Genomic DNA, 21,132 nt, shown 5'->3' on the forward strand with positions numbered 1-21,132 from the left:
ATTAAAACAGGGTTTGGCTTATGCTGGAGTGAACACTGATGTTTTCAAATCTCACTCCACCAGGGCTGCAACAACATCAGCAGCGAGGGTTATGCATGTTCTGCTGGACCACATCCTAGCGGCTGCAGGATGGTCAAACAAGCACATTTCCAAATGTTTTATAACAAACCCATTGCCAGACCGGGGGTATTTGCCAACTCTATTTTAAGTTCTGTATTATAATTCCTCCTGGATGAGTGGGATTACTATGATTATCATTTCATCATTAAAAAGCATCAGCATGTTTAAATCAATGTCATGCTTTATTAAATTTCACTCATCCTTGGTCAGCTGATGCAGTGTGTGACGCATGGACTCGTGTCCACGGCATGAAGTCACAGAGCTTTGAAATCTTCACGTAGTCACTCACGTGACTCCGAAGTAAAGTAGTAAGATTAAACGAGAACTTACCAGTTTGAAGTTTGATCTTTATTTTATAAGGAGTTACGATGAGGGATTACGTGACCTCCACTCCCAACCCTCTCTCATAAAGATCACTTGGTAGTTCTAGTTCTCTCCAATCTTACTATGTTCAGTTCAACAACCGTCATCTGTGACTTCACACTGCTGCTTTGAAGATTGACGCGCATGCAGGCTGATGGGCTCTTCACGTAATCCCTCATTGTAACTCCTCATAAAATAAAGATCAAACTTCAAACTGGTAAGTTCTCGTTTAATCTTACTATTAAATTGTGAACATGGATTGCATGGTCGTAGGTGTAAATATTGGATTGGGTTTTGGGAAAACGAAAGGCCACAGGTTTAAGGGGAGGGGGGGGGATCATTAAAGGGGATCTGAGGGTTAAATCTTTGTGAACAGGGTTGTCGGGTTGATATCCTGAACTCATTGCCAAAGGAAGTACTGGAATCAGAAGCAATCAGCACTTTAAGAAACAATTAGCCAAACACAATTAAGCAAGGATATGGTCCTAATGTGGGAACCATGTCTTGTGTTGATGGATAGAAAGGTTGGCATGGACCTGGCGTGCTGAATGGTCTGTTTCTGTGCTGCCTCACGCTATGACTGTGAAAATAACTCCAAACATTATGGTGCCCTAAAATGGGGGGACTGTGCGTAAACACAGCTGTCATTTCTACATGATGAAACCAAAATGTATAAAAATTGCCTTTTAAAAAATCTAACAATGTGCACTTTAACCACATGTTATTTTTTTCTATTACAAATCTCAAATTGTGGTGTACAGAGGCAAATAAATATATGATGGGTCTTTGTCCCAAAGATTATGGAGGGCCTTGTAGAGTCATGATTAGTGCAGGTCTCGGGTTACGGGGAGAAGGAAGGAGAATGGAGTTAGGTGGCAGCCATGTTTGAACAGCAGAGTAGCCTTGATGGACCGAATGGCCTGATTCTATTCCTATCACTTATGACCTCATGACTTTACTCCCATCAGTCTGAAGAAGGATCCCGACACAAAATATTGCCTGGCCATTTCCTCCCCAGTACAGACCAAGGCAGCACAGCGGCGGAGACACGGGTTCGATCCTGACTAAGGGTGCTGTTTGTATGGAGTGTGTATGTTCTTCCTGCGACCACGTGGGTTTTCTCTGGGTGCTCTGGTTTCCTCCCACACTTCAAAGGTTCGTAGGTTTGTTAATTGGTTCCTGTAAATTGTCCCTAATTTAGTTTAGTTTAGAGATACAGCGCAGAAACAGGCCCTTCGACCCACTGAGTCCGCACCAACCAGCACATTAACACTACCAACATTTACTAGGGGCCATTTACATTTATAGCAAGCCAATGAACCAACAAACCTGCATTCTTTGGTGTGTGGGAGGAAACCAAAGATCTCGGAGAAAACCCACACGGTGATGGGGAGAACGGACAGACAGCAGCCGGAGTCGGGATCAAACCCAGGTCTTTGGTGCTGTAAGGCAGCAACTCTACCGCTGCGCCACCGTGCCGTCCTAGTGTGTAGGATAGTGCTAATGTCATAGAGTGATATAGTGTGGAAACAGGCCCTTCGGCCCAACTTGCCCACACCGGCCAACATGTCCCAGCTACACAAGTCCCACCTGCATGCGCTTGGTCCATATCCCTCCAAACCTGTCCTATACATGTACCTGTCTAACTGTTTCTTAAGTGTTGGGATAGTCCCAGCCTCAACTACCTCCTCTGGCAGCTTGTTCCACACACCCACCTGTGTGAGAAAGGTACCCCTCAGATTCCTATTAAATCTTTTCCTGTTCACCTTAAACCTATGTCCTCTGGTCCTCGATTCCCCTACTCTGGGCAAGAGACTCTGTGCGTCTACCCGATCTATTCGTTTCATGATTTTATACACCTCTATAAGATCACCCCTCATCCTCCTGCGCTCCAAGGAATAGAGTCCCGGCCTACTCAACCTCTCCCTAAAAACTCAGACCCTCTAGTCCTGGCAATATCCTTGTAAATCTTCTCTGTACCCTTTCCAGCTCGACAATATCTTTCCTATAACATGGCGCCCAAAACTGAACACAATAAATGTGGTCTAAATGCGGTCTCACCAACGTCTTATACAACTGCAACATGACCTCCCAACTTCTATACTCAATACTCTGACTGATGAAGGCCAATGTACCAAAAGCCTTTTTGACCACCCAATCTATACCCATTTCACACCCCTCTGCTCTACAACACTCCCCAGAGGCCTACCATTCACTGTGTAGATCCTGCCCATGTTCGACTTCCCAAAATGCAACACGTCATATTTCTCTATTAACTTCCATCAACTATTCCTCTTACACCTGGATCCAGTGGGCTGAGGGGCCTGCTTCCATGCTGTATCTCTAAAGCACCAGGGAGCATTGAAATTCCTTGTTCGTATCTACCTCAGAGAGTAAACGGTAAACATATAGATAAATATAATAAAAGGTTCAACAGCAGAATGGTGCAAAGGTCACAGTGCAGACGAAAAAATACCAACATGCAATAAAGGAATAACTGATAAAGTGGATTAAGAATGTTATTGTAACTGCCGGTCGAGAAGCCATTTGCAGATAGAGGTCCCAGAACAAAGATCGTAGAGATAAAGCAGATCGCATTTGCTAGTATGCAGTCAATAAATATCATTCTGAGTTAGGTGAGTTACGTGAGATGATATCACAATTGGCAGGTAAATCTAATGGAACGATGGATATCCTCCCAAGAGACAATGTTTTAGGTGGCACTGTAAGGAACGTTGGGGAACTGAAGCCAGAGTCCCAGTTGTTCATCCTTTCCTTGTCTTGTCTCAAAATTCTAAATGGGACTCTTTAGGCGACTGCCAGGGACTAGTTTTAATGGAATTCACCTACAACACCTGGCGACAACACCTGGCGACAACACCTGGCGACAACACCTGGCGACAACACCTGGCGACAACACCTGGCGACAACACCTGACGACAACACCTGGCGACAACACCTGGCGACAACACCTGGCGACAACACCTGGCGACAACACCTGGCGACAACACCTGGCGACAACCTACGACAACAAAAATTGTCCACACTGTTGCCGAATACTTGTCAACATGTTGAAAATTTTGTGGTAGTCGCCTGTAGTTGCCCAAAAAATCACCTAAGTGGGACAGGCCCATTAGTGAAACGTGCAAAGTCGTTTGTGTATTTGGCCAGTAATTTGATAGCTCAACGTGACTTGATAAATGGTAATGTCATTTATTCCTCGTTACACCTGATGTTTTTTTTCTTCATCAGTGTTTCTGCATTACTTTGATAATCCCGGAGGAATGATCCCAACATTCCTCATTAACTGGGCAGCAAAGGTGAGTGAGTATTAACATTGCAACGGCTTTGTTTGTCAAAGGAAGCATTTGATGTTCTGTCTTTCACAAGTTGAGTGTTTCCAGTGGGTTTGGTGATAAAACTTTAAGCCAGTGGTGGAAAGATGGACAAGTATTTTTGGGAAGTCATGGCGCATATGAATGGGGAAGAGAAGAGAGCCCTTCCTTGGCTGATCTGGCTGAACTCAAGAAATGCATAGGTCAGAGAAACTGAGTAGTCAGCCTCCTGATTGCTGTCCCGTGATGCCCAGAGATCGGAGCCACATATCCATGGTTCAAGGGCAAAATCCAAATAGCCGGAGAAACTCAGTAGGTCAGGCTGCATCTGTGGAAGGGAACAACTCTGTTTTAATAGGCATTTGGAAACGTACTTGAATTGGAAATGTGTAAAGATTTATGGGTCTATTGAAGGTAAATGTGATTAGTGTAGACTGGTGTCATGTTTAGCATGGATGCGGTGAGCTGACAGGTCCCATTTTAGGTGTTGCGTGATTCCAGGATCTATGATTCTGTAGCCTCTAGATTTGTCATTAGGTTGTGCTCAAATTCCCATCTTTCTCTATTCTGTGTGTAATGTGTACATGCGACAGTGTGTGGCTGTACACAACCCGACTCTAGTTCTGATCCTGAGTTGATTCATCGCGTACAGATTAATTCCTCGCTATTGTCTTCAGATGCAGCTTCCGAGTACTTGCATCTAAAACCGCGCTTCATTTGACCGATGGGAACAATGTTGATGCTGGTGAGGGCAGCGTTAAGCTCCAGTCCTGTGTACAGTATGCAGCTTCTTCATTGATAGGATCATGGTTCAGAATCTGTTACAAACCTCTCAGGTCATTAACACAAAATGCTGGAGAAACTCAGCGGGTGAGGCAGCATCTATGGAGCAAAGGAATAGGTGACGTTTTGGGTTGAGACCCTGAAGGAATAGGTGACGTTTCGGGTGGAGACCCGGAAGGGTCTCCACCCGAAACGTCACCTATTCCTTCGCTTCATAGATGCTGCCTCACCCGCTGAGTTTCTCCAGCATTTTTATCTACCCACAAAATGCCGGAGTAACTCAGCGGGCCAGGCAGCACCTCTGGAGTGAAGGAATGGGTGACGTTTTGGATTGAGACCCTTCTTCATTAACACCGATGTGTTTGTCCACAGAGCGGTGTGCCTTCCTTTCTGAAAGACATGCAGAAAGCTTGTGCGGGCTACCCTGAATACTGCAAGAAATCTGGAAAGAAGTCAGCGTTCTGCTGATTGATGAAGAAGTGGAGAATTATTGCCATTACATAACATGCTCTGGCCTGCGTTGAACATCACACCAGGCAGTCCCGTCAATGAGTAGGTTATTGAACGTTGCTCCATACACTTTCCAAGGGAGATTGGCTAGAGATTCCACTCTGCTGTGCGGGCGGCAGGGAGGGAGGAACTGGCATGAACCTTAGCTTTTACTTGGACTTGGTTTCTTTCCCTGGCAGTAGTGTGAATCTTTCCCATTGTCCCAAGTTGGGCTGTGCACTGTAGGCAGGCCTTGTGTGAAGTAAATCCTTCCCTGGATTTTCAGACTGTTCCCCTTTTCTTTCAGCAGTTGCCTTTCACCTCCCTCCACACTGTTTCACACAGGGTTGGGTTCTGCGCTTGGAACTCCAGTGGCTATTCTGGTTGGACAACTTTCAACTGTTCTTGCCGGGGTGTGGGCTGGACAGATGCATCATGTCACGCTCCTCTGTCATATGGGGTTCCACTGGGCTTTAGGGCCCCTGCTTTTCTCACTGTACTTGCTTCCTCTGGGTTCCATTCTTAGAAAGCATGGCATCTCTTTTCACTGTTATGCTGATGATAGCCAACTATATATGCCGCTGAGGAAGGAAGATGCTTTTTCTGTCAAATCACTTCTGTCATGTCTTGAGGACATTAAGTCCTGGATGGCCCTAAACTTTCTAACATTTAATGAAAAGAAGACAGAGGTGATAGTGTTTGGTCCCAATGGCTGCCGTGAACCTCCCCTTGTTGACTTGGGTCCCCTGGCACGGTATGTGAAGCCAACAGTTTTAAACTTGGGTTTTAAGATGGACAGTGATTTTAAATTAGATCATCAAATAGGCGCGGTGGTAAAGTCCAGCTTCTTTCACTTAAGGCAGCTGGCAAAGGTGAAGCCCATTCTTGAGCGGCAGCATTTTGAAACAGTAATCCATGCCTTTATTACATCTAGGCTGGATTACTGTAACGCACTCTATTTTGGAGTTACTCCATCTTCCCTGGCTCGTCTCCAGTTGGTTCAAAATGCTGCTGCTCGCCTTTTAACTGGAACTGGAAAGAGGGAGCACATAACGCCAATTCTGGCCTCCCTCCCTCCACTGGCTCCCGGTGTATTTTCGAGTTCATTTTAAGACTCTTTTATTTGTTTTTAAATCTTTAAATGGGCTCGCCCCGCCTTACCTCTCTGAGCTACTTCATCCCTACGCTCCTGCCCGGTGCCTCAGGTCAGCTGATCAGCTGCTCCTGGAGGTACCGAGGTCTAAGCGGAAGCTCAGAGGGGATAGAGCCTTCTCTGTTGCTGCTCCGGCACTCTGGAACACCTTGCCGTTGCACATCAGACAGGCCCCCTCACTGTCCATCTTCAAAACCAGTATTAAAACCCTTTTCTATTCCTTGGCTTTTGACCCTGCATGAGACTTTGCTCCTGTTTTAGTGCTTTTAATGTTTTTAATTTTATTGTTTTTATTCTTTCTTTTAATGTGTTTATTGTTGTGTAATAATTTCTTGTCCATGACTAGTCATGTACAGCACTTTGTTGCAACAGTGGTTGTTTTTAAAGTGCTCTATAAATAAAGTTATTATATTATTATGGGGTATGGATACCTTCTCTAAGCGAGCATCTCTCGCCAGCTGCAGGGATTGCATCCATTTTGGTGCAAGTCACAGTGCTGACGTCCCGGAACATGTTCATAAGTGATAGGAGCTGAATTAGGCCATTCGGCCCATCAAATCATGGCTGATCTATCCCTCTCTCCTAACCCCATTCTCCTGCCTTCTCCCCCATAACCTCCGGCACCCGCACTAATCAAAAATCTATCTATCTCTGCCTTAAATATATCCACATATAACCTCCACAGCCGTCTGTGTAAATAATCCCACAGATTCACCACCCTCTGACTGCAGACCTGTTGAGAATGTTTAAATTTACCATCATGAATGTTCAGTGCAGTAACTTATTTATTTGGCTTCCCTTAATTCGCTCACCTCGACAGGTGATCATTGGCTGTGTCTGAACGAGGATCCCTGGCTGACCTCTGGCCTTTCACAGGAGGCTTGGTGGACTCGTGTACTTGCCACCGTCACAGTTATTAATGTTTTCAGCCGTCAATCTCAATGTCCTGATTGGTTAAATACTTGTGGCGGGACGCGAGACTGTGTTGCTGCAATATTGATCAATAAACAATCTGCTGGGGACACAGGCTGTGGGTCCTGACCCAGTCGTTATCTCTGATTGTCTATGGCTTGGGTTTTAGATCGCCACTCACTCGTATTTTCATACTCACACTAGCTTCAAAAGTACTTTCTAAATGTTGCATGGTTCTGCTAAATTGGTCAGCAGTTTCTCTAGATGATCTGGAGAACTCCAACTGGTAAAAATCGAAGGTAGACAAAAAGCTGGAGAAACTCAGCGGGCCAGGCAGCATCTATGGAGAGAAGGAATGGGTGACGTTTCGGGTCGAGACCCTTCTTCAGACTGTTGAGACCTCCAATACTAATTTGACATGCTCAGCCATTGGTACTCCTGGCTGGTCCTACATGTCCATCTATGTCTGCCCCTTCGGTCACCTCATCACTCCCCATCCTGCCCACGGCAGGGACCGGTTATAAGTCCTCTTACATTTCTTGCCCCACTGATTAGAATGATACAGTGTGGACACAGGCCCTTCGGCCCGATTTGACCACACTGGCCAGCATGTCCCAGCTATGCTAGTGTTGCATTTTGGGAGGTCTAACAAGGGCAGGACCTACACAGTGAATGGTAGGCCTCTGGGTAATGTTGTAGAGCAGAGGGATCTAGGAGTACATGTGCATGGTTCCTTGAAGCTGGAGTCACAGGTGGATAAGGTGGTCAAAAAGGCTTTTGGCACATTGGCCTTCATCAGTCAGAGTATTGAGTATAGAAGTTGGGAGGTCATGTTGCAGTTGTATAAGACGTTGGTGAGACCGCATTTAGAGTTTTGTGTTCAGTTCTGGGCACCATGTTATAGGAAAGATGTTGTCCAGCTGGAAAGGGTTCAGAAAAGATTCACGAGGATGTTGCCAGGACTAGAGGGTGTGAGCTATAGGGAGTGGTGGAGTAGGCTGGGACTCTATTCCTTGTAGCTCAGGAGCATTAGGGGAGATCTTATAGAGGTGTACAAAATCATGCGAGGAATAGATCGGGTAGATGCACAGAGTCTCTTGCCCAGAGTAGGGGAATCGAGGACCAGAGGACATAGGTTTAAGGTGAAGGGGAAAAGATTTAATAAGAATCTGAAGGGTAACTTTTTCACACAAAGGGTGGTGGGTGTATGGATCAAGCTGCCAGAGGAGGTAGTTGAGGCTGGGACTATCCCAACGTTTAAGAAACAGTTGGACAGGTACATGGATAGGACAGGTTTGAAGGGATATGGACCAAACGCAGGCAGGTAGGACTAGTGTAGCTGGGACATGTTGGCCGGTGTGGGCAAGTTGGGCCGAGGGGCCTGTTTCCACGCTGTATCACTCTATGACTCGAGTCCCAGTCTCTCCCTATCGATCAGGCCCTCGAGACCTGGCAACATCCTCGTCAATCTCTGTATCCGCTCCAGCCTCATTATTTCTGCCCTTCTGATATTTTCAGTCTTTATAAATTCCTTTCACATTTTTCCATTTCCTATCACAATAGACAATAGGGAGGTTTCACGGCAGTCGGGTCACGACCCATGACCCGTACTGTTGCTACGCTACGCCAAGTGGAGTACACGCGATGAACTGTAGGTAGGCACTTACCATTGTTTCCAGCGTAGCGGGCCCATTAAAACCCGCCGAAATTGTCCATTTTTGAGCTGTACATAATTATGGAAATCGGGATAAGCGTGAGAGACATTTAGCCTACTTCAGAATTCCAAAAGTGAGGAGAAATGACGGTAGATAGAAGCGAGAGCTGAAGGGACAACAACAGCCAGAGTGCTTGGCGAACATTGGCCGTTTGCTCACTGCATTTCATCAACTAAGGCATTATTTGTGTTTTTTCTTGATTTCTTTGGCATCTAAAAAGAATTGATAAATCTGGCTGTGAAATTTTAAAATTGCCATGGTTCTCAAGTGCGTTTTTACATACAAAATGAAAATGCCTCTGAAGCAAAATTTACGGCCAGATTTATCACTTCTGAGACTTTTTAGATACCAAAGGAATCAAGAAAAACCACAAATAATGCCTCACTGTTGATGAATTGCAGTGAGCAAACGCCATAATTCCCAATATTTTCAATTCTGATATCTGCACGGCCAATGTTCGCCAAGCACTTTAGCTGCTGTTGTCCCTTCAGCTCTCGCTTCTCTTTACCTTCATTTCGCTTCACGTTTGGAATTCTGAAGTTGGGTACATGTCTCTCACACTTACCCCGACTTCCACAATTTTGTACAGCGCAAAAAATCACTATTTTGGGGGTTTTTAACAGGTAGGAAAGTATGCGTTTCTTGTATTAACAACCTATACCGGAAGCTGCGATGTTCTCCAGATGGATTGAGCGGCTCTGTGCATCAAGCCCTATGACCCAATGACCTTACGTGCAGCCTCCCTATAGACAATAGACCATAGGTGCAGGAGTAGGCCATTCGGTCCTTCAAGCCAGCACCGCCATTCAATGTGATCATGGCTGATCATCCCCAATCAGTACCCCGTTCCTGCCTTCTCCCCATATCCCCTGACTCCGCTATTTTTAAGAGCCCTATCTAGCTCTCTCTTGAAAGTATCCAGAGAACCTGTCTCCACCGCCCTCTGAGGCAGAGAATTCCACAGACTCACCACTCTCTGTGTTGCTAAACTGCAGAATATTCATTGAAAGCTGCCAGTGGCTCTAAGCTGTTTCTGGGGCATTCAGAAGTCTGCACCCTCTCCCCCTCTCCCCTCCCCTCCACCTTCCCATCCACTCTCCCATCCCCCTCTATCTCTCCTCCATCCCCCCCCCCCCCCCCCCCCCACTTCGGCCAGGGTTAGTCTGCCGCCTCGCTGCGGGTTGACAACGCGCCGAGGCCGGGGAAGTGTGACCGTCCCAGGCCGGCCGGCAGGTGACACGGAGCCGCTCCCCAATATTCCCCTCACCTTCTCCCCGCCACCGAGTGGCTTCATCAACCTAATGACCCGCCTGTAATTAGCAATGTCACAAAATTTTGAGATTTTTAAAACCAAGTCTGCAATTTATCCCATCAAATAAAGCATAAAAATAAGTTTAATTTGACACCTAATTCACTTTCATATCTTCAGTATTAAAACAGTTACGGCCATTTTCATACTCGGAAATTAGCATCTTGTTCCCTATTGCTTTTCCATTGACTTAACACAAAAGCTGTGATCAAGGACATTCAAAAGCCCATAACGTTCTTAAAAATTAAGAGAACTGAATGAAATTTTCAGTTATTATAGATTGCAGCATTCTGAAACAAATATGAAACAATCTTACTTGGATGACCTGAAATTAAAGCATATAATTAGTTAGTTACCCAATTGTAGCTAATTACAAAATTCAATTACTAGATTTTTTAAAAGCCTAAGTGTCCAAATAACATTCACACAAGAAGTCACAATATAACATGATTTTTAAATCTCATTGTCATGAATTTATAGGCCAAATGGAAGGAATTTAGTGTTTAATTCCCGTAAATTAATGGCTATTTAAATCATCTTGCGAGTGGGATTTTGTGGAACGCGCTGGTTTGGAACGTTGCGGTTGCAGTGAATTTAAACCCCATATCGGCAGGAAAAATACTGCCGGTTCGTATAGTTACATAATAACATTTTCACAACTTGAAATTTTGATTAAAGGCATCTTAAGAAGCAAGTTTAAATGAAAAAATAAATGGCAACCCTTGCCTTGTCCCCTACGTGAGATCCGTCCAGTTGTCGGCGTTGACGGCTTTTGAAGATAATTTAAATTTTACTCTAACAATTAAATGACCCAGCGCTAATTTTAATAAACTTAATAAAACGGCAGTCGAAGCGATTTTTCTTTGGCAACTAAACAGCCTGACGGAGATCGATGTGAATAGGCTGCAGAAAAATCGCATTTTAAACCTGCCCCCCTCTCACTGGCGCCAAAGTCGCGCCACACGGGCAGCGACAGAACTGCAGCGCCGCTGAAGGTAAGTTTTGTAACATACCTACTGTAATCGAGCAGATGTTTCCTGAATGGGGAGATTGCTTTGTTTCCTCACTCCCACCGCTGACCAGCGGTTTGTGCAACATCTGTATCTGGCATGGCCGAGTGTTGGGTCAACCCCGTCTGTCTGTCTGTCTGTCTGTCTGTCTGTCTGTCTGTCTGTCTGTCTGTCTGTCTGTCTGTCTGTCTGTCTGTCTCCCTCCACTAGCGCCGCTGCCCGACCCGCTGTGTGTTTCCAGCAGCAGCTTGTTGCTGCCAAACCTGCCCCACTCGCCCCGCACTTGTGCGAGGCCGGAGCCCCCGGCCCGGGTGGAGAGGGAGGGGCTGGGAGGGAAGGGCAGGTTAGCGGGGTTCAGTCGCCTCCATGTGTAGGAAGGAACTTACACTTCACATCGAGCGAGCTTCATCGTGGCTCGCTGCAAGCACGGGGTCCCGTGACCCCTCAAACTATGTTGGCTTGTAATGGTCTGTAACTTGAATTGATTGAATACCTTTATTGTCATCCAGACCTTACGGTCTGAACGAAATTTCGTGCCTGCAGTCATACATACAATAAAAAACAACAATAAACACAAATTAACATCCACCACAGTGTATCCTCCAAGCACCTCCTCACTGTGCTGGAGGCAAAAATCTTAGGGTTACTGTCTCTTCCCTCCTCTTCTCCCTCTGCGCTGAGGCGATTCCCCACCGGGCGATGGCACAAACAGTCCCGCGGCTCACCGAACCCCGCAAACGGGCCGGTTCAAACACCGCGGCCCGGGGGTGGTCGAAGCTGCCGCCCTCCAGTCCAGCACACGCAGCCGCTGGCCCGCGGTTAAACCCAAGACTCAGGTCATAACCGCCAGAACGCCGTCCCAGCCACCGGAGCACCATTCCAGCCCCGAGCCGGATCGCCCTCACGTGAGTGCCGTTCCTCCTCGAGCTGGGCCGCTCCGAACTTCCAGCCCAGCCCCATCACTGACCCCTCACCTCAACCCCATCACCGTGACCCCTCACCTCAACCCCATCACCGTGACCCCTCACCTCAACCCCATCACCGTGACACTCACCTCAACCCCATCACTGACCCCTCACCTCAGGCCCGGATTTAGATGAAGAGAGGCCCTAAGCTATTTCACTTGTGAGGCCCCCTCGTCCCAATCCCCCACCCCCACGACTAGAGGACCATGACTACCCGACAGTAACAATGTGACACTTTTAGATCCTACTGTATGTTGTCATTAAACATTGGTTTTAAAATACATATTGGATTCACCGCGGAGCGGGCGATGCCTTACCTGGATCGCCGTTTGAAGCTCTGGAGTGTTGGGCCTGCTGCTTCAACATCATGGAACTGTGGTTTGCGGAGATCCCAGCCTCGGGCCGCGCTGATTTAAATATCGTGGAGCCCTGGGATCCCTTTGCCGACGGCCGCCAGCGTGAATCTCCGCCCTGCTCAGCCTGTGGACTTCAGGTGGTGCTGGAGGGAAGGGAAGAATTGACAAGGGAGTTGCGGAGGGAGCGGTCTTTGCGGAAAGCAGACGGGGGGAGATGGGAAGATGTGGCGAGTGGTGGGGTCACGTTGGAGGTGGCGAAACTGATGGAGGACTATTTGTTGTATGTGACGGCTAGTGGGGTGAAAGGTGAGGACCAGGGGGACTCTGCCCTTGTTACGAGTGGGGGGATGGGGGAGAGAGCAGTGTTACGGGGTATGGAAGAGACCCTGGTGCGAGCCTCATCTATAGTAGGGGAGGGGAACCCCCGTTCCCTTAAGAAGGAGGACATTTCAGATGCCCTGGTATGGAACGCCTCATCCTGGGAGCAGATGCGGCGTAGACGGAGGAATTGGGAGTAGGGGATGGAGTCCTTACAGGAAGCATGGTGGGTAGAAGTGTAGTCCAGATAGCCATGGGAGTCAGTGGATTTATAGTGGATGTCGGTCAGAAGTCTATCACCTGCGACGGAGATAGTGAGTTCAAGGAATCGAAAGCAATCGTTGATGTAGCGGAGGTAGAGGTCGGGGATGGGGCCCTGGTACGCATCGAACAAGGGCAACTACCGACAAAGAGGCAGGCGTAGCTGGGGCCCATGCGTGTGCCCATAGCTACGCCTTGTGTTTGGAGGAAATGGGAGGAGTCAAACGTGAAGTTATTGAGGTTAAGGACCAGCTCCGCTATGCGGAGGAGAGTGTCGGTGGCTGGGTATAGGTTGCTTCTCTGGTCGAGGAAGAACCGGAGGGCTTTGTGACCATCCTGGTGGGGGATGGAGGTGTAGAGTGACTGGACGTCCATGGTGAAGATGAGGGGGTGGGGGCCTAGAGAATGGAATGCGCGGAGACGACGGAGAGTGTCTGAGGTGTCTTGAACATAGGTAGGGAGGGATTTAACCAGGGGGGATAGGATGGAGTCAAGGTATGTGGAGATGAGTTCGGTGGGGCACGAACAGGCAGAGACAATGGGTCTGCCGGGAGAGCCGGGTTTGTGGATTTTGGGGAGAAGGTAAAATCGGGCCGTGCGGGGCTGGGGAACGATGAGGTTGGAGGCTCGGTCGGGCAGGGCGTGTGAGTTGATGAAGTTGGAGATGGTGGCCTGGTGCTCGTCAGTGGGGTCATGGTCCAGGGGTAAGTAGGAGGAGGTGTCCGAGAGTTGGCGCGTGGCCTCAGCTTTGTAAAGATCGACGCGCCAGACTACCACGGCACCTCCCTTGTCGGCGGGTTTGATCACCCAGTCTGGGTTGTTGCGGAGTGAGTTGATAGCTGTACGTTCAGGGAGGGAGAGATTGGAGTGAGACAGAGGAGTGGAGAAGTTGAGGTGGTTGATGCCCCACCGGCAGTTTTGGACAAAAAGGTCTAAAGCCGGATGGCCACGAGGCGGGTTCCACGAGGAGGGGGTGCGTTGGAGACAGGAAAAGGGGTCATCAATGGGGGGCGAGGACTCCTTCCCGTGGAAGAACGCTGTGAGGCAGAGGCGACGGTAGAAGAGCTCCAAGTCGTGGTGGGCGCGGAACTCATTGAGGTGGGGACGGAGGGGGACAAAGGTAAGACCTCTGCTGAGGACCGACCGTTCGGTGTCGGAGAGGGGGAGGGCGGGGGTGATGGTGAACACACGGCAGGGATGGGGGTTGGGGCCGGAGGAAGGCAGGTGGGTGGACTGAGACCGAGGCGGTGTGTGGTGGGGGGGTGGTGGGTGGTCAGGGGGTATGGGTGTATGAGGACTAGTGTGGATGGGGAAGAGCTGAGGTCACATGGTTTGAGGGGGATGGGGAAGACCCAGTGGAACAGCCACTGAGGTTACCAGGGTTGGGGAGACTGACACTAGGACCTAGTGCAGTAAAACCCAGGGGAGTGGGAGTTAGCAGCGTGGAGGCTTCAGGCCCGATGCTGAGTCCAGGCAGCAGGTAAGGCGACGGCTGTGGGCTGCTGGAGGGCAGTGGAGTGACGAGAGTCGGCGGACCCGATGGTTGGAGTTCGCGGGCAGTAGAGTCGGGGTCGGCGAGTGATGCGGGGGAGGTTCTGGTGGGCGGATGGTCGGTGGGGCGGCGCGGTTTGGCCAGCCCGGTAAGGCGATGAGGTGAGTAGGGCGCGGTGCGGTGGCCATGTTGGAAGAGCCCCGTTCTGGCGGCGATGTTAGATGGGCCGTGTCTGGCGGCAATGTTGGGTGGGCCCAGTGCGGCGGCAAGGTTCAGCGGGGGAAAGGGTTAAATAAACTACATACATTTTCCGTTGTCCTGCACTTCCAATGATCCAAGGATCTGTGGAGCAAATTCCTCTCCACAACGAATATAAACCTCACCTGCATTTTAACCCCTCCCCCCCCCCACCCCCACACCACCAAAGCCTCCGGAATCGCAAGCACAGCGCCACCACTGGTAGGGTTGGTAACATCGCCACTATCTCAAAAGTTTTATAGACCTTGGTGCAGCGAGTAGAGGCTCCCCTAGATCTCGAGGCCCTAAGCTTAAGCTTGTCTAGCTTATACGTAAATCCGGCCCTGCCTCACCTCAACCTCATCACCGTGACCCCTCACCTCAACCCCATCACCGTGACCCCTCACCTCAACCCCATCACCGTGACCCCTCACCTCAACCCCATCACCGTGACCCCTCACCTCAACCCCATCACCGTGACCCCTCACCTCAACCCCATCACCGTGACCCCTCACCTCAACCCCATCACCGTGACCCCTCACCTCAACCCCATCACCGTGACCCCTCACCTCAACCCCATCACCGTGACCCCTCACCTCAACCCCATCACCGTGACCCCTCACCTCAACCCCATCACCGTGACCCCTCACCTCAACCCCATCACCGTGACCCCTCACCTCTGCATGCTCTAGATCATACTCGGCAAACTGTTTGGATTTTTCGGCAAAACAGTTCAGCTAACAGTTCTAAATGTTAATAATAGAGAATGAATGTTCACCATGATATTCTGGCAGTAGAACCAGATCTCCATGGAACTATTCCCTGTGTGTGTGTGTGTGTTCAGCTTTGTTCTATCTGTTGTAGACTTTGGTAAACACAAATTGCTGGGATAACTCAGCGGGACAGACAGCATCTCTGGAGAGAATGAATGGGTTGTGGAGGAAGGAACCGCAGATGCTGGTTTACACAACTCATTGCTCATGCCCGTCCCGCTGAGTTACTCCAGCACTTTGTGTCCAACTTCACCTGCTGCTCGCTGCTGCCACCTGCTGCTCGCTGCTGCCACCTGCTGCTCGCTGCTGCCACCTGCTGCTCGCTGCTGCCACCTGCTGCTCGCCGCTGCCACCTGCGGCCACATTCGCTTCTCTGCGACACGACTCACAATGGGAGGGACGCAATCCCGCCTCACCATTTCCTGGATGACTGAAAACTAGGCGAAAGGTGGTTGGCTTTAGTAGGGATAGATACAGAGTAAAAGTGCTCGTATACTGCCCCGTCAATAATGTGGAGAGCTGCAGAGCAACGTTGCTTCAAGCTGAATGCACAGTCGAGGACATCCACAATATAAAGTGGACAATAAGCAACGGGTCGACGTTGAAGTATAAACCTCCTGGAAGCAGAACAGTAAAAGGTTGCAAAAATACCCCCGGGCTGCTTGTCTTTGACGGGTGAGGCATTGACTAGGAGGAGGGTCATTCGAGAACTGTTTACTGCACTAGTTAGGTGACAGCCACAAGAGGGCGAGCAGACCAAAGAGTGGCGGAGAAGGTTTATCACCAGTTGCTGGACCAATAGACAATAGGTGCAGGAGTAGGCCATTCGGCCCTTCGAGCCAGCACCGCCATTCACTGTGATCATGGCTGATCATCCCTAATCAGTTCCCCGTTCCTGCCTTCTCCCCATATCCCCTGACTCCACTATCATTAAGAGCCCTATCTAGCTCTCTCTTAAAAGCATCCGGAGAACCGGCCTCCACCGCCCTCTGAGGCAAAGAATTCCACAGACTCACCACTCTCTGTGAGAAAAAGTGTTTCCTCATCTCCGTTCTAAATGGCTTACTCCTTATTCTTAAACTGTGGCCCCTGGTTCTGGACTCCCCCAACGTCGGGAACATGTTTCCTGCCTCTAGCGTGTCCAAGCCCTTAACAATTTTATATGTTTCCATAAGATATTGAAACATATCCCCCACGCGGTTATGGTTTTGAGGTACAGTGAAAAGCTTTTGTTGCTGCTATCCAGTCAGCAGATAAACAAGACACGATTCCAATGGAGCCGTCCACGGTGTACAGATACAGAATAAAGGGAATAACGTTTAGTGCAAGATAAAGTCTGATTAAAGATAGTCCAAGGGTCTCCAGTGTGGTAAATAGTATCTCAGAACTGCTCTCTGGTTGTTGGTAGGATGGCTCAGTTGCCTGATAACAGCTGAGGAGAGGCCAAGCATGCTGGCGGTGCGTTGACAGGGGGCTAAAGGGTGAAGTGCAGACAGATTGAAGAGGAAGGATCCGTTTCCCTGGAATGACGGTGCAAGCTAATATGTAATAGGATTCGAGGTGTGTTGAGGAAGGGACGGGGTCTGTTGTTCTGCAGATTCTTCAGCATGTTTAAGAGCACAAGACCAAAACCACTGGCCATTAGACCAAGATCATCGGTGTAACATTTGGAGTAACTCTGTTGTGGCTGACATAAGCCAAGTGGGTTAAATGACCCACCTCCATCACAGACTGGTGAAACGACAGGAGGGAGCCATACAACGTGACAGTGCCAAGTTTCTGCAAGAACGGTTTCCTCAGATCCCTGCAATTCTTCTGTCAATTGCACGAGCCATATTTACTCCTCCTATTTGCTAATCACTCCCTCACCTACATCCACCTATCACTTGCCAGGCTTTCACCCTCTGCCTCTTCTCTTTTCCAAAAAAATTGACTTTGACTTTAAGTGTCCACTGTGATTTGCCCCTCGTGTAGGTGGAAGAAGGAAGAATTAGGAGGGAATTGATGGACCTGTGAAGGGAATAGGCTGATGGAAATGTGCGGAGTAATCCTGGTGGAATGCTTCACGATGCTGGTCTGCTGAATGACCCCTCTCTATCTGGTGAGGAAATAAACATGAGGTTGCACGTGGTTGTCCTTCATTGTTACAAAGCTTTGCTTCTTTTTGATCATCGATGATTTTTTCTAAGAAGTTTGAAGAGTATGGTTTGCCGCTGATTACTCAATTGAACTTCTATAGGGAGGTTTCACGGCAGTCGGGTCACGACCCATGACCCGTACTGTTGCTACGCTACGCCAAGTGGAGTACACGCGATGAACTGTAGGTAAGCACTTACCATTGTTTCCAGCGTAGCGGGCCCATTAAAACCCGCTGAAATTGTCAATTTTTGAGCTGTACATAATTATGGAAATCGGGATAAGCGTGAGAGACATTTAGCCTACTTCAGAATTCCAAAAGTGAGGAGAAATGACGGTAGATAGAAGCGAGAGCTGAAGGGACAACAACAGCCAGAGTGCTTGGCGAACATTGGCCGTTTGCTCACTGCATTTCATCAACTAAGGCATTATTTGTGTTTTTTCTTGATTCCTTTGGCATCTAAAAGTTTCAGAAGTGATAAATCTGGCTGTAAATTTTTTAAATCGCCCATGGTTCTCAAGTGGGTTTTTACATACAAAATGAAAACGCATCTGAAGAAAAATTTACAGCCAGATTTATCACTTCTGAGACTTTTTAGATACCAAAGGAATCAAGAAAAACCACAAATAATGCCTTACTGTTGATGAAATGCAGTGAGCAAACGCGATAATTCCCAATATTTTCAATTCTGATATCTGCACGGCCAATGTTCGCCAAGCACTTTAGCTGTTGTTGTCCCTTCAGCTCTCGCTTCTCTTTACCTTCATTTCGCTTCACTTTTGGAATTCTGAAGTTGGGTACATGTCTCTCACACTTACCCCGACTTCCACAATTTTTTTCAGCGCAAAAATTCAACATTTTGGCGTTTTTTAACAGGTAGGAAAGTACGCGTTTCTTGCATTAATAACATATACCGGAAGTTACGGATGTCCTCCAGATGGATTGAGATGCTCCGTGCGTCAAGCCCTATGACCCAGTGACCTTACGTGCAACCCCCCTTTAGTAGAGAGCCTGTTGAGTGGTTACATCAATGCCGGGTATGGTAACTCAAACAGCCAGGAATTAAGAAGGCTGTGAAGGGTGGGCTTCAAAGGGGCAGGGACAATAAACCAAGAACCTTCTGAACATTTCCAGACATGATCAGGGCTCCTGGACTCCATTATTCAGCATTATTGCGAGCAGCAGGGAGGAGCTGCAGATGCTATTCCTTTAAACCAGCTGGAGTAACTCAGCGGGACAGGCAGCATCTCAGGAGAGAAGGAATGGGTGACGTTTCGGGTCGAGACCCTTCATCAGTCTGCCTGTCCCGCTGAGCTACTCAGCTTGTTCAAGAAGGAACTGCAGATGCTGGAAAATCGAAGGTAGACAAAAATGCTGGAGAAACTCAGCGGGTGAGGCAGCATCAAGGGTTTCGACCCGAAATGTTGCCTATTTCCTTCCCTCCACAGATGCTGCCTCACCCCCTGAGCTACTCAGCTTTTTGTGCTTATCTTCAACATTATTGTAATCCCCTCTATCGCCACACGGTGGCTCTCACGCCTCTCCAGATTGTCCCCACACACAGAACTGTCCTGTCACACAGCACAGAAACAGGCCCTTCGGCCCAACTCGCCATACTAACCAAGATGCCCCGTCTATACTAGTCCCACCTGCCTACCTCTGGCAGCTCGTTCCATACACCCACCACTCTCTCTGTCAATCATCGCCTCTCAGGTTCCTCCACTTTAAACCCATGTCCTCTTGTTTTTGATTTCCCGGCCCTGGCTAAAATACTCTGTCGTTCACCCTTTCTATTCCCTCGTGATTATTAGTTTCGTGTAGTTTATAGATACAGTGCGGAAACAGGCCCTTCGGCCCACCGGCTCCGTGCCGACCACATGGATCGTCAAAATGTTTTATTTCATTGTTGGGGAATTAAACACAACAGGCACTGGTTTAAAGTGAGGAGAAGGAGTTTTAAACAGTTATTAATGGGTTAATATCTGGAACCCGCGGCCAGAGGAGATGGTGCAGTCAGATACAATCACAGGCCCAACTTGCCCCCACTGGCCAACATGCACCATCTACACTAGTCCCAACTGCCCATGTTTGGTCCATATCCTTCTAAACCTGTCCTATCCATGTATCCATGTATTTTAAATGTCCCAGCCTCACCTACCTCCTCTGGCAGCTTGTTCCATACACCCACCACCCTTTGTGTGAAAAGATACCCGTCAGATTTCTATTAAATCTTTCCCCCTTCACCGTGAACCTATGTCCTCTGGTCCTCGATTCCCTTACTCTGGGCAAGAGACTCTGTGCGTCAACCTGAACTATTTCTCTCATGATTTTGTACACCTCCATATGATCACCTCTCATCCTCCTGCGCTCCATGGAATAGAGGCCCAGCCTACTCAACCTCTCCCTGTAGCTCACACCCTCTAGTCCTGGCAACATCCTCGTAAATCTTCTCTGCACCCGCTCCAGCTTGAGTTTATGGCCAGCATGAAGGGATGGTATTAGTTTGGAGACAGGGTGAGGGGAGCTGGAGGTGGGTGGTGGGGAGAGGGAGGACATGGTCTGGGGAAGGTGAGGGGAGCAGCAGTAGCCAGCAGGATGGTCTCAATCTAAAAGACAAGGAAGATGGACACAAAATGCTGGAGTAACTCAACGGGACAGGCAGCATCTCTGGAGAGAAGGAATGGGTGATTTTTCGGGTCGAGACCCTTCTGACCACGGGACGCCCTTGTTACATCTGCAGGGTAGTGGGGAAGAGTAGGATACAGAGCTAGTGGAATATGGGTTAGAGCAAGAATAGTGGGAGATAGTGGGATACAAGACAAGGTGGGATTAGTGGGATATAGGATGGCAATAACAGGGAAGTGGGAGTCAAACATGTGGTGAATAGGGCCCGATCCCAGTGGTACCGAGAGGGCCTGGTTGTGAGCTATAGATTGTGTGATGGCCTGGTATATGAGAGGCCTCTGCATCTGCGCTGCTGATTAATGCAAACCAATGTTTTTTTAATACGAAATGTAATTCATCTGCTGTTGATGTTGTTCCGTTTGTTCAGGCCCTGGCACTCCAGCACAGACAGACAGACTCACTGGCCCACAATGAATGCCTTTATCTGCCCTGATATCAGTGCCTTGCAGAGGGATGTCAGTTCACCCGTGAGTGATGTGATCCAGGTAGCAGAGCTAACACACCAACACAGCCCATGGAGCACAGAGCTGGGCAGGAGACCCTTCAGCCCATTGTGCCAGGCTGACCCTCGAAAAACTGCAGTTATGGATTCATAGAGTGATACAGCCTGGAAACAGACCCTTCAGCCCAACTTGCCCACACTGGCCAACATATCCCAGCTATACTAGTCCCACCTGCCTGTGTTTGGCCCATATCCCTCTAAACCTGTCCTATCCATG

The 21,132-nt window shown here is 48.6% G+C and overlaps 1 protein-coding gene and 1 long non-coding RNA gene across 2 annotated transcripts in view; both read left to right on the top strand.

Annotated features, from left to right (window-relative positions):
- LOC116988161 (phosphatidylcholine transfer protein) overlaps positions 1-5,525 on the top strand; it is a 20,823-nt gene extending 15,298 nt beyond the window's left edge. Inside the window, exons 5-6 of the mRNA XM_033044726.1 lie at positions 3,736-3,803; positions 4,974-5,525. Of these exons, the coding sequence (XP_032900617.1) occupies positions 3,736-3,803; positions 4,974-5,069 (164 nt within the window). The 3' untranslated portion in view covers positions 5,070-5,525. The remainder of the gene's footprint in view (positions 1-3,735; positions 3,804-4,973) is intronic.
- A 10,345-nt stretch (positions 5,526-15,870) lies between these two features.
- Positions 15,871-20,880, top strand: LOC116987785. Its single transcript, XR_004415795.1, has 3 exons — positions 15,871-16,266; positions 17,566-17,692; positions 20,781-20,880. It is a non-coding gene; the product is annotated as an uncharacterized LOC116987785 (long non-coding RNA).
- Positions 20,881-21,132: the final 252 nt, after the last annotated feature.

Source organism: Amblyraja radiata, chromosome 26 (genome assembly GCF_010909765.2).
Source record: "Amblyraja radiata isolate CabotCenter1 chromosome 26, sAmbRad1.1.pri, whole genome shotgun sequence".
NCBI lineage: Eukaryota > Metazoa > Chordata > Chondrichthyes > Rajiformes > Rajidae > Amblyraja > Amblyraja radiata.